We start from the raw sequence: 14045 nt of genomic DNA, 5'->3' as shown, positions 1-14045 counted from the left end.
GCTGCTTTCACAGAACAGCGAGGGTGCTGAGGTCTAACAGTCCCATTGATTTGGGATATTCATTGTGAGATGCCTAGAGCCTGATGTGCAGAGCACTCAGCAGCAACTAGCTATTCACATACTCAAAGCTCAATTCCTGTTGAAGACTGGACCACAGCTCTGAGTGTCTGACACCCAGGGCTCAGTCTCAGGGGAACAAGCTGGAAACACAAACTCCCAAAACCCAGGAGGCCATGGTGCACTGTTAGGGTTAGTTGGGATGAGGTGCTGCGGCCAGGAAGGAACCTGGGTACTTCCTGCACTGCATCCAAAGCAGCTTTCAGCATTGGATGGGGCTGAGGGTAACCTGATGTAGTGCCTGATTTAGTGGCTGGCAACCCTGCCCATGCAGCAGGGGATTGGAATTACATGATCGTTGGGGCCCCTTCCAACCCAAGCCATTCCATGATTCTCTGACATTCAGACACGTGTGATCTCTGTGTAAGATACAGAGATTACTCATGAAACCAGAAGAAAGGATTTTGGTGAGCTGCATACAGAAAGTCCAACCTGTATGTTTTACCAACCTGCTTGGAAGAGTACAGTAGCCAAAGGCACTTCCTTAGCCTTTGCACATCACATTTCTGACCATATAGAAAGCTTTAGAACAACAAAACAACCTCACAACAAGAGATTTTGTGGCAGCTTACTTCACATTGTTCCTAAGCTTCACAACACAACAAGTAATCTGCTCCCAGAGACCTGCCAGAACCAGCCATTCCAGCCCTAGTGCTCCTTTCTCCTAATGGTTTACCACGTGGCTGCAGTTCTATGGTACTTTCTCCTTCTATTACTGTGATCTATTAAGACAGCAGAGACAGTGACTGGACAATATATTTCATCCACAAGTAATCCTAGCCTTTATTTTCAGACTCTGCCATTCCAAGACATTCAATTACTCCTCAAATGTTCCTAAAAGAGGCCCCTGCACAAAAATTCTGCCATCTCACACTCGGGAAGACTGAAATACTCCTTTACTCTTGTTTATAATCTGTATATAAGGAAATTGCACATTCGTAGTCTCACAGGGGCCGTGTAGAAGACAGAATTCATGAAATTTATGTCAGTATTTGCTTGGGAGGAGATGGAGAAAAACAGTTATCTGTGTTACATTAAATCACTCTCAATTCAACAGGGACTATAGAAAGGATCTGCAAAAAACATTCACAGCAAATTCCTATTAGTTGTATCCAGACTTTCCTTTTTTTTTTTTCTTTTTAACTTGTCTGAGGAATGTCTATTGCAGGAAAAAAAGATAGTGGAATGGATTCCGGACAACTTGTGATGGAAAGGTTTATTTTACTTTTATAAAAAATACTCTGCTGCCTGCACTACTTTCATTCTTCTCATCTCAGTTTCGTTATTCAGTGTTAATGCAGTAGTGTCTCTTGTACACTAAGGATGCTACAAGTGAGGATTCGTGGTTTAACAAAGCTGTTGATAACAGAACAACAAGCTTTCCTCAAAAGTAATTTCAGGAACACCAGAAAATGGGTATAATCCAGTGCAAGTAGCAGATAGGCAGACTTGGGATGAATGGCAAAGCAGATGTTAATAAGTTGAAACATGGATAAGATACAATGAAATATGCTATTTATCTACGAGCCAGTGCACAACAATAATATGTGGCAGACAGCAGTCTTCAGTGTCACACATGACTCTATGTATTTTTCCATAGTTTCCAATAACTCTTTTTTGCTTCACTCTTTACTGCTAAGACTGCCCTTCAAGAACCCCAGGCCCTGGAGGTAAGAGGACTGGGGAGAGGAAGACTTCCCTGTGGTTAAAGAGGATCTGGTCAGAGACTGTCTAGGCAAACTTTACACACATAAATCCATGGGCCCTGATGTGGTGCAGCCACAAGTGCTAAGAAGTGACTGCTGAATTGCACTCTATCTTGTTGGAAAGCTCATGGATAGCCAGTGTCATCCTAGTCTTGAAAAAGGGCAAGGAGGAGGAGCTGGGAAACAACAGATCAGTCAGCCTCACCTCTGTCCCTGGAAAGGTGATGGCACAACTTGCTCTGGATGTCATTTCCAAGCAAGTGGAGAAGAAGAAGAGCAATCAACACAGGTTCACCAATAAGAAATCATGCATGACCAGGCTGGTAGCCTTCTATGTCATGACCGGCTGGGTAGATGTGGGGACAGCAGTGGATGTTGTGTACCTTGATTTCAGCATGGCTTTTCACACCGTCTCCCATAACATCCTCATAGGTAAGCCTAGGAACTGTGAGATAGATGGGCAGACAGTGGGGCAGACTGAGAACTGGCTGACTGGCAGAGCTTGGACGGTTGTCATCAACACTGCAAAATTTAGTTGGAAGCCTGTAGCCAGTGGTGATCACCAGGGATCATAACTGCCACTGCCCACCAGTGACCAAAAACCAAACAAACACTCTGCTCTAGCACAAAGCAGCGAGTTTTCAAGAGGAAAGGTCACTACCATTTCAGATGTAGTACTTGACAAGAAAACGCTGACAAAGGAAAAACCGTACTGTCAGATGAATGAAAAACTATGCTACTCAGCTGTGTATGCTCAGCATTGCTCAATAAAGAGCTTCAGCTCTGCGATTTGTCTCTCTGTGCTGGAACAGCACCCAGTTTGCACTATGGAAGCTGGATGGGGACAGCTGGGGGGAAGGAGCTGCCCATCTCCTCAGAGCCACTGCACACCACTGCACACCACAGCACGAACGTCCCCATGACTCATGAATGAAACACAAGGCAGCTCTGTCTCACTGCACGAGCTGTGAGACATGCAGACATGGCAGCTCAGCGTGCATTTTGTGGATTTGCAGGGGCCACGTGCTCAGCTGGATGCAGCACTGCAGGAATTTCACTGTTTCTAACACTCCAGCTGCTCCTCCAGGCCAGGTTAGGTAGGCACACAACCTGCAGCCCAGGCACAGCATTCTTTGACAAAGCCATTAATCACACAATTAGCTCAACCTAATTTCTAATACCATAAATTTAATTATCCAGAAATATATGCAGTTCTCTTCCAAACGCACATCACACAAACACAAGCAGCTTAGGTGCAAAAATCTCCTGTCTTACACATGCAAAGGCTCTCTGAAACTCAGTGGTGAGGTTGCAAACTTCAGTTCTGACTCATTTAATTCCATTTGGTATAAGTATAAACTGACAGTGTAAATGGGGGCTTCTAAGAATTGAAGCAACATTTGTATGTCCTGGTTAACTGTTTTTCTTCAGTCAACAGAAGCAGACAACTAGAATAACCCACAGCACTGCTATTTCTCTGTTATATGTATATTTTTACTACAAAAATGTATTAATTTCTACATTAGATAGGTAGGCTCCTAAGTATAGCACAAGTCCGTTAGTGTATTATCTTCCTTTTTGCTTACTATTTCCATAGGTACATGATGACACTTAATGACTCTAGAAGCAAAATGTTGAGAAAAAGAACTCCCCTGTAAGTAGAGAAGAGGATGGCTGCGGGTCACCTGCTAACAGCCCACTGTGAACTTGTAAGAGGAGAAAGCACATGTTCCTCTCAAGGATAGTAAGAGCCCAAACTGACACCTCAGCCTATAGAGCTTGATGAAATATGCGAGACCCCTACTCAATAACAGCACTGCTGCATGCCCAAAAGCAGCAGACTAATACAAGAAACCGTTTTAGCTTCTTTTGCCTGTTTTTGATCAAAGCACACACACACAAACTGTATTTTCTAAAAGACTATAATTCAGCTTCTCTACGTACAAGCACACCCACATGCACACAACCTCTGAGCCCAATCACTACCACAATAAAAAGCTTTAAAACTTAACTGATGTTTTGTTCCAGAGGGTGAGCGGACGAGAAGCAAAGCAAGCACTGTGCATGCGGCTGCCCTGGGAGGAAGAGCTGTACCTCCAGCAGCCTGCACAGCCCTGCAACAGCAGCAGGTGCCCCGATGGGAGAGGGTGGAGCTGCCCACAAAAAACCGCCAAAGAGCTGCGGCTGGCAAGGGGAAGATAAGGGCAACAGGAGTGTTTGTTAGCTCTATGAGGAGGAGGGGACAAGCAAAAAATGGCTTTGGCATTCTGTTAAGGGATGGGCTTATTAATAAGCGTGGGGAATTTGGTAGAGTTGCAATGATCTTTCACTTGCAGTGAAGTGAGTAAGTGGGCTAGATGGAGTGGCCCGAAGATGCTACAGGACTTAAAAAATGAATGTAGATACAGAGGTCCTTTCAACTGTTGCTCATTTTCTGCACTGCCATTTTGATGAGAGTAGGGCAGGGGACAATTGTGCAGTTCCCCAGCAGAAAGTTATACAGATATCAGGAGCTTGAAGCCACCTGAGGGAGCTGCAGAATGAGAGGGTGCAGGAAGCCCCATAGGATGGGACCAAAGAGATAGAGTGGGATGCTAGCAACAGGCAACGCTCCTAAATGATTAGAAAGGCTTTTAAAGGATGGGGAAAGAGCAGTACAAGGCAAAATAAGTGAGCAGCTGAAAAGACTTGGATATTTCATGAAAATGAACTGTCCCAGAAGGGAGTGGTGATGTGAAAATACCGAATATCCATCTGATACAAAACAGAGCAAGCCAGACAAATGTGAATCTCAGGATAAAAAAAAAAAAAGGTGAGTCAGATGGGGCAGGAGGCTGGGCACATGCACACATGTGAGCAGGAAGGACAGGAGGACATTTGGCCCAAGCATGAGAAAACCAATTCTGCAACACAGTTGGGTACAACTGAATTATTGCCATTATGTAACAGCAGTGTTGAAGCATCACTGTCCCAATCGCCCTCCAGTGCTGCACAGAACCAGTCAGCACTGTCACCAACACAGAGTTAAAGCAAAGCACTGGAAGATCCTACAGGCTAGCTTCCTTTTAGGCTAAAACCCAACAGGCTCCTAACACCTGCATGTATCATGGGCAAAGACACGGTGCACGTTCAGTGCAGCTTGACAAGCCCAAGAAACTTTCCTTTTCAAACTAATGGAGGAGAGATTTAGTTTGGATACAAGGAAGACATTTTTTGTAGTAAGGGTGGTGAGACACTGGAGCAAGTTGCCAATGCCCGGAGACACCCGAGGTCAGGCTGGACAGGACATCTGAGCACCTGACAGAGCTGTAGGAGTCCCTGCTTAATGCAGGGGGTTGGAACAGATGGTGTTTAAGGCCCCTTCCAATCCAAACAATTCTATGATCCTATGAAAATGTAAACGAGGTATGCCAATATTTTTGTATTTACGTACTCCAACCACTCAACTCATCACTTTGCACACGATTTGACTTCCTTTTCATACATCTGTAAAATAACAAAACATACATTTACACTCCTATATCTTACACACATGTTCGGTAAACGACTGCATCCTCCCCTACCTGCACTGCCCGCCAGCAGGGCACTGCTGACCCCCAACACACAACACCTTCCCTGCTGGGTATGCCATGCAGCTCCCAGATAATGAAGGAACCGCTCAGTTCCTCACATGGAATAACAGGGCAGCCATCACTTCTGAAGATTTCAGTCACCATGGTGAGCATACCAAGAAGTACCAGATGTAAAGGAAGGCCAGACTCACATACCAAAGCTTAAATTGGCATTTGGATAATACATCAAATAAGGATGTTTACTCATTAAGAAGTTAGTTACTCCATATAACAAGCAATATACAGCTGTTTAGCTTATAAAGACAAAGCTGTTTTTAATTATAGATGTGAGATAGAAAATTAAAAAGAAAAAAGAAAGCATTTTCTCTTTTGGTTCTATTACAGCTGAAGTGTATCAGAACCACACAAAGCAGAGAAATTCGTCTATTGCAAAGAAATATTTTTTCCTATGAAAAGAATGATGTAATACCCCAGTGCTCTGAACCTGCAGACGTTAATGAAATCAAAATCATGCAACTTTATGTCCAGTGGTACTTCTGAGCGTTACCAGGCTCCACAAACCTGTCTGATTGTCATTTCTTTTTACTTACTTAACACAGAGCAACAAACACGCAAGTCCTGTCAGATCGTCCAGGCTTTCAGATGTGCACAGGTTACAGGGAGCATCAAGTAAACATGTCTGAGAAACCACTGATAATGTCAGGAAATTCTTCATGGGCAGTGTTAACAGAACAAATCAGCGTTACTGATTTGTTTAAGGCTTATTACAAACATTAGAAAACATCAGAGGTAATGACTGTAGCTTTTAAATTATTTAATTTAGGAAAGGGAAATAGCACATCAGAGGGGAGTAGCCAGGATGCACATCAATGTGTGCATCAAATGGCACATCAGAGAGATGCAGCAGTTTGATGTCTGAGGGTGTCTGGTCATGGCTGTAGCCCTTGCAGTGACATGCACTGCACAGAGTACAGAGTGGTTCCTGAAATATATTCTCTAATATATTTTCTTGCTGAGGGATGTAGATTTTCCTACTTGAAAGAAAGGAAAAAAGCTTGTTAATAAAATATGAGTATCTGAGCTTCCTCATAGATGGTAGTGATTAACTCTTTAGCTTTATAGCATAATTCTTCGCTTGGAGAAAGTATGTGTTCACACAAATTCACCTTCAGCCCATACATGCTTGCATATTTTTAGGACATAAAGTTATTATCTTTGCTACATATACTACACAGTCTCTGATACATAATTATGATGAGCCAACAAACATCCCTCCAATCTGAATATACATATGCACATGTAAGACAAGATGAATATTCACCAGTAAGAAAGCTCTTCACAAAACTGTGTCTGATGACCTCCTCCCCCTCTTCCAAAACACCAAACTAGTTCCTACTAAAGCTTTATGCAAACTTATAATGCTATGCAATTCTGCAGCTATAGAACAGAGACACTGTGCACAATACAATCCTGGGCTTCTGCTACGCAGACCAGAAACAAAAGAAATGCTTTTTGATACTTTCACAATATATATATATATATATATGTATTCATAAGAGAGAAGATAATAAGTTTTCATCTGATAATCATTTTCAGTCCTGACTCAAGAACACTATGCCACATTGCAGCCAGCCGCTGGAAGAAGTAATGCAGTTTCTACCCCCGAATCAGTTATGAAATCTGCTTGATGGACATTCAGTCCCAGATGTTGTACTAAAAGTGCTTTTATTTCCTCACACGAGGAATCATAGCAAGGTTACTCCATGTCTTCTGTTTCAAGAAGAGCCAGCAAAAGGAGAAAGAAGCTGGTAGCTCAGCCTCCTTCTATCCATGCCTTCTCGCGCTCTGTGTTCCATGTTCTCGTCTTCTCCCACTCAGAAGAGAATGGCCATGCAGCCAGAAGGCCTCTGGCTTATTTGGACAACCAGTCCCTTGCACAACTTGCGACTTACTGGCATCTCCAAACAGTGCTGTGCTCGGCTTGTCCCACAGCAGCACACCCAGAACTGCCTGGCTGCATCCTCCTGCTGTCTGTTAAAGCACTTATCCAGGCTCAGAGGTAGCACCTCTTCATCCCTTCCTAAAACCTGCATACTGACATTGTGCCTCCAGAATACCAGAGACTGTGGCAAAGAGATATTTATTACATTTGACAGAGTTGGCAAAGGGTCCCCCAAAACACTGAGCAAATAGGTATGTTTTCATACTGTTTTCAGTGCTTCCATCAGGAGAACCAAAGAACACCACAGGCACAAACTTAAACACAACCCCTATAACTTATTTTTATCTTGCCCTATTTAAACAGGATAAATACCCAGTCTTTGCTGTGAGCCCTGGCTACTAATAATGTGAGTATTTTAACAGGAAGGAGCAGACTGATCACATTTTACAATCGAGTGTTTAACGTAATTTTATCATGATTAAAGCATTATGCAATACCTCCTCGGAGTATTTTCTTTATAGTATAGGGGTTGGCTGCAGAACTAAACTTGCACAAATCGACTTGAAAGTCATAAATTCCTTAGTCAACAGGTTCACATTATACCCAGAGTAACCCACAGATCCGAGAGGCACTCCACGACAACACTTTAGCAAACAATCCTGTTATTCATGGATGACTATAATAGGGTGATTACTAACAGCTGTTTGCAATCTCATTACATATGGAAAAGCTTCAGAAAAATGACAGGAGAAACACCCCAACTTACAGTAGAACTGAACAGAAAAGGATCTGCAAAGCTGCTTAACCCCTTCTAAGTCCTGTTGTCCTTGTTGCTCACCTTATAGTCCCCACCCCAAAGGCCCACCCTCGTACACTCTCTATAGCTTCAGACCACTCAGGCGCCAGTTTTGCTTTCCAAAGCATTCATCAGGTGAAATTCACACAATATATACATTAAAATATAAATTAAAACTATTGAACCACCCCTAGATTAAAGTATTACACGTAGCCTACACAAGCACTGAACTTATGCAACCAGTAGGTAAGTGCATACATAGAACCATTAAGGCCTTATATGGGTATGATTGCCCCCAAGAACAAGAGAACATATTCTAGCTTTTAAATGATCTCAGCCAACATTAAAAACTTAATTAAAGCATTCCTGATGCAAATGGTAAGTTCATATTCAAAACCAGAGTGCAGAACTCCATCTAACACCCTAATTTGTTCCTATTTGACCGATGACTCCTTTACTCTCTTCCTTGAGCCTAAGTTTTAATTAAGTACCCTTCAGCCAGTCAGAACTTTTTGTAATACTGTAATGAAGCGTAAGACCATAAAAGAACCAGGAGAAAAAAAACCAAAACTACACACCAACATTTGTTCACAGACAAGAAGCTAAGCAAACAAAATGTTGGATAATCTGCTCAGTGACTCTCCTTATAAGACAGTCCAGAATTATTCTAGCTAACAGTGATACAGCTTTCTTTTCTCAAGAACATAAAGAGGAGTCTCAAAGATAGCACTCTGTAGTTGCCATCCCCCCTTAATTGTACTCACAGGGCTCTGCAGTATCTGAGTGACCCTCTTCCTCTGCTCCATCATGTTGAAGTCCTGTCGCAGGTCCGGAGACATATTCCTCTCCCGGAGGTACTCGGGGTCATTCTCGTTGATGCGGTCGAAGTACCTCTCCTTGTGGGGCATTGTGGCTGCAGGGGGAGAAGTGATCACCACCTGACTGGCATCGGTACTCATGCTTCAGCTCTGCGGATGGGAGTCCTCACCTGCAAGATAAAAAGGGCAGAACATTTAGAACAACAGTGTCCAAAATGTGCATTAGGTATTTTGTGACAAAATCTCATTTTACACCACATTCACCATAGCCCCTGATTTTTTTTTTCTACCGCTCTCCTCCTTGACACATTTGGCTTTAACACAGCACATTCAGAAGGCAGGGCCTGTCCTCAACATCCGCTCAGAGCTCATCTTCCAACTCCAGCAAAGGCATTCCTCAATGACAGCATTTCCAAAGCATCCCATAGCTTCAGCTTAGAGAAATGTGTGCACTTGCAAGCAATGATTCTCACCAAAGCTCATTACATTAGTAACGAAAAACCCAAAGGTTTTCATATCTTAGTAGAAAGATACATATAAAATACCTTTAAAAATAAAACCAAAAACAACCACTGATAAGCAAACACAAACAGAAAGCGGATCAAAAGCAGAAAATCAGACACTCACATTTTCACACAAAGAATCAGGTTCAGAAACACCATTTCTCAAACAGGTACTGAGAGGAAGGTTTTCTCAGGTTTGAAGAACAAAGAGAAGCAAGATTTGTAGGAGGAGATAGCATACTATGAAAATACATTTTAACATGCAAATACCTACATTCAATAATGTATGTAATATAAGAATATTTGCATGCAAAAGTATTTAGTATATAAGCAATTTACAAAACATCCAAATGGGAAGGAACACTGCCTGTCGAGCAGCATTAAATGATGTGGTTCAACTGATACCTTCCTGTTAGTGGCTCAAAGCATCCTTCCTTCGGGTCACTGCAGCTGCTCTTTTGAGATACTGTGTGAGCAACAAACTGATGTGGGGCATCTGAAGTGGGTCAGCTAAAACCTCCTGCTTCTTCAAGATGAAAACATTTTGAGAGAATCCCATTAAAGCAGCTCCAGCAGCCCAAGCTTTCCCAACTGTGACGAGCCCTGGGAATAAACTGGGATGGCTTTGATATGGATACGTTTTTGGGTTTGCTGCTTCCCTGCAGCCTGAGCCCATTCACTTCCTGGCTAAACAACAGGGCCTGCCTGCAAGACTGATTTAGGGATGCTGGGGAGAAGGCAAGGCTGGGTTTGGGAAAAATAACCTCTTTCAGTGTATGATCTTTCCATATCACAGACTACTTCACGTCTTCTCATTTATTCTCTGCTTAGGGCAACGTGCTATAAGTGGAGGTACAAAATGAGCTAAGGTTTGCTAAAGAATGAACCGTTGTCTTTTGTAGCTAAGTGCACTGATGCGGAAGGAGGAAACTCTTGGGAGAGCATTCAGAGATGCCAACACAGCTCAACAACAATGAATTACGTTTTTTTCCCCAGAAAAATACTGGGGTTTAAGAGACAGGAAAAAGATCATCACGGGAAAATGTAGGTTCTCATGATGCCAGAAGGTACAAAGAGCTGAAGATCGGACCTGTTCTCCATCCTCATGGAAATAACTGTCTCACCGGGTTGGAACAGACCTTCCTGATAAACAAAATAACCAGAAATGCAGGAGTGAGCACCTCACTTGAATTGGCGACCATCTGCAACTCCTCCATAGATACCCTGCCCAGGAGTTGTGTTATCCAACTGCTTTTCCTATAACGCTCCTGACTCCTGTTAACTCTGAGTGGCAAAGTGCTGCCCAACTACCAACCCATTTAGTTGGCAGGAACAACTTACACGCATGTCTGAGCTTCAAAGAACTTTTATTATTATTATGATTATTCTAAATAGGTTTACAGGACACAATTAGTTCAAGTCCGTTACTTTACAATGCAGCCTTGCAGTGACAGAAAAGCCCATTCATCTGTGAAAAGACACAAATGTGGCTGGCAATACTTAAAATCCACAAAAGAGATTTTCTAATTGTGTTGGACTTCATTTTTTTCCCCTTTTCCCTCCAGACTGGATGTTAAGATTTCAACATTAAAGTCCTTGTACTACAAAAAAACTCCATTACTGAACATAATATGGGTACTGGGTCCAGTTGTTCCTATTAGACCTGGTTCAATGCCTTCTCTGTTGGGTCCAGGCTGACTCTTGCATAACCCCTACTGTTTGGCTGGAAAACTTTCAAACAAATCAGCCATTCTTTTATTACTTATTTGTATCTTGCTCTGATTTTTAATTTTTTATTTATTTTTTCCCAAAGAGGGTTGTTTGTTAAAACATGCTCTGCTTCTGGGGATCTGAGGAGCTGTACCTCCTTCTCAGCACAGGACTGACAAGGTATTCAAAGAAAAATGGTCGCATCCTTTGATACCCTCAGATAGCTCATACACACCTCATATACCTCATATAGCAGCTCCAGTTTCTGTATTTTCTACCTGCGACTGGGCTGCAGAAAGTAGAGCACTGCACCTTTGTCAGGAGGATACGCATCTCTCTACTTCGAAGCTTTATTTAACAAAAGCTGCCAATTAATTGAAATAACTTGGATCTGTGCCTTGTAGGCTGCAAGATTAAGTCCCGATCGTGCCCATCTGACACTTTGTAAAGTCTGAGTAACATGCTGTGCTGCTTTTGTTGGAATAACTTTTTTCAATGTCAAATCACAGAAGCAGCTCAAAAATAATAATGAGGTCAGAGAAACATGGAGCACTTAAGAAAAAAAAAAAAGGAGAGCAAGAGACCAAACGCAAGGAAAATTTCTTGCCAAAGAACACCCCAGAAAGCACTGACTTAATATATTCTTCATAACATACAGAACACATAAAAGAATAAATATTACCATAACAGAAAGACAGCAACAGAAAAGTGAGTAAATCATTAGACTGCCTAGCAACGAATCATTAACCTACCTTTTAGCTTGACTTTTTATGGCTGCATTCAGTCATCCCCATTTTCTCTATGCAGTGCAACCCATCTGGTAGAGTTTCCAGCACTGCAAACCAACAGCACGCGCACCCCATAACTAACTGCTAGGACTGATTTTGGGTCTGAGCACTCGGGTTAGATGAGACCACATCTGAGCACTTCTTCTAAGGAGCACATTGTGTTATTCTGTTCTCGCTATTTCTCGCCTGTTTGTTTTTAAGGAACAGTCTGCTCCTTCTCCCGCCCCCCCTGCCCCGGTATCTTGTCTGCCAGGAGACTTGTTGGAAGCGAGCTGGGTGTCTCTTGATCTCAGTTCCAGCCTCTTTGTGAATCAGGCAGGTTCCAGTCTGAATCAAAGACTTGGCTTGAACCAGCACAGTCAACTACGCAAGGGAGCTGGCAGAAGGAATACAAAAGAATGGTTAAGAGGTACAAAAAAATAGGTGAGGGAACGTGGGCTGAGATGAAGGCCACCATCATCACCACGTGACATTAGGAACTCAGTTTGCAATCCTCTCTCCTACAGATTTTAGCAACAATTGAGTAATCACATCTGTTCTAGGACAAGAACATACTTGGATAACACCTCAAAGCCCATTTATTTCCATATCCCCCCCCCTTTTTTTTTTTTTAAGGAAAAGCTTTTTTGATCAGAACATCTGACAGCGAGTTGGCAGATTGCATTGGCTCTTCTGTTGCATGAAGCTTAGATTTCATTTATCAGTCTCGCTTTATGCACTGGTAAGAAGAATAAGCTGTACATTCATACACGAGCATTCTCTAAAGATAATTGGTGGAACCAAAAATACTAAGTAATCATAGAATGGCTTGGGCTGGGAGGGATCTTAAGGATCGTCATGCTCCAACCCATGCCCTGGGCTGGGTGCCACCCATCAGAGCAGAGCCCAGGGCACCATCCAACCTGAGCACTTGCAGGGTTGGGGCACGCTGTGACATCTCAGGGCAGCCTGTGCCAGGTCCTCACCTCCCTCTGAGCAAAGAGTTTTTTCCTAACATCGAACCTGAATTTCCCCTCTTTTTGCTTGAAGCCATTCCCCTTAGGTAGTTAGCATTAGGTAGCAAGATTTCAGTAAGATATATTAATTCAGTACTTGAGGAAGTCAAACTGTCAGATTACACCCTTAAATTGACACAAGGCAGGATTTGCATTAAGAAAAAAAAAGAGCAGTCACACCTCCTGCCTTCCCAGCCATGCTGTCATCCCGGCCTTCTGCCTCTGCCACCTCCTCCCATTTGTGTCAGTCAATGTGTGTAAGGCTGCAGTGAGATGGGTAGGACACACTCCTCTTGCACACTTGCTGTCTTGGCCGCCTCTGCCAGCACAGTGCGGGCAGAGGTGATGGTCACACCACAGCCCACGCTGGCAGCAGATTGAATATTCGAACCCAGCACCACGTGTTTAGTTTAAGCCCTTTTGCTTTTAAACAGTGTAAGCTAATGAAATAGTCATTGTCTCCTCCCAGACACCACATTAAGGAGACTTGGTGGTGGCAAGTGTAAGCTTCCTCTAAATACAAACCTGGAGTGTATCTGAACCTGGGTTCTTGTATTTCTCCATTAAATCTAAAGCATGATTTTTGCACAACTATACCATACAGCATTAAAATCAGCACAAATTCAAACAGCTCAACTCACACTTCACCCAAAAAATATAGACTAGAAAAAGCATCCCTAAAAGCTCACTTAAAGAGAATGAGGTCAGTCATCCGCAGATATCACACTGGTTTGTTGTTCCCTTCTCCCTGTAATTGTTCCTCTGAAAGCAGATCTTCCTCTTGGTATTTGTATTTCCTCCTTTATTTATTTGCTTATTTTTAGTTGCAACCTATTATAAGGGTACCTGCCTTAGCAGATGGGTTGGACTTGATCTCTTGAGTTCCCTTCCAACCTGTGTGATTCTATGAATAAGTACCTGACACACTGCAATTTAACAGACGGTTCTAATTTAAAGGTGAGTTACATTTTGTTTGCATGCAAGGTTGACTTACATATATAAATGCATGCATATATTTTCAATTGACACTGAACTGCAGCTGGGGCTGCCACCTCAGCCTGAGCACACAGGGTGACTGCCCTGCCAAATGGTGTAGAG

The 14045-nt window shown here is 42.8% G+C and overlaps 1 protein-coding gene across 6 annotated transcripts in view; it reads right to left on the bottom strand.

The window, feature by feature from the left end:
• ADD3 (adducin 3) overlaps positions 1-14045 on the bottom strand; it is an 87711-nt gene that overhangs the window by 15876 nt on the left and 57790 nt on the right. For 4 of the 6 annotated variants that reach the window (XM_072339535.1, XM_072339538.1, XM_072339540.1 and 1 more), the window contains one exon: positions 8898-9121. In XM_072339535.1, the coding sequence (XP_072195636.1) occupies positions 8898-9092 (195 nt within the window). In that variant the 5' untranslated portion in view covers positions 9093-9121. Of the gene's footprint in view, positions 1-8897; positions 9122-11916; positions 12270-14045 lie in introns of those variants that run through there. The other 2 variants (XM_072339536.1, XM_072339539.1) reach the window with 2 other exon arrangements.

Source organism: Excalfactoria chinensis, chromosome 6 (assembly GCF_039878825.1).
Source record: "Excalfactoria chinensis isolate bCotChi1 chromosome 6, bCotChi1.hap2, whole genome shotgun sequence".
Classification (NCBI taxonomy): Eukaryota; Metazoa; Chordata; class Aves; order Galliformes; family Phasianidae; genus Excalfactoria; species Excalfactoria chinensis.
The sequence above is the reverse complement of the archived record's forward strand: the minus strand, read 5'-3'. Positions and strand labels throughout refer to the sequence as shown.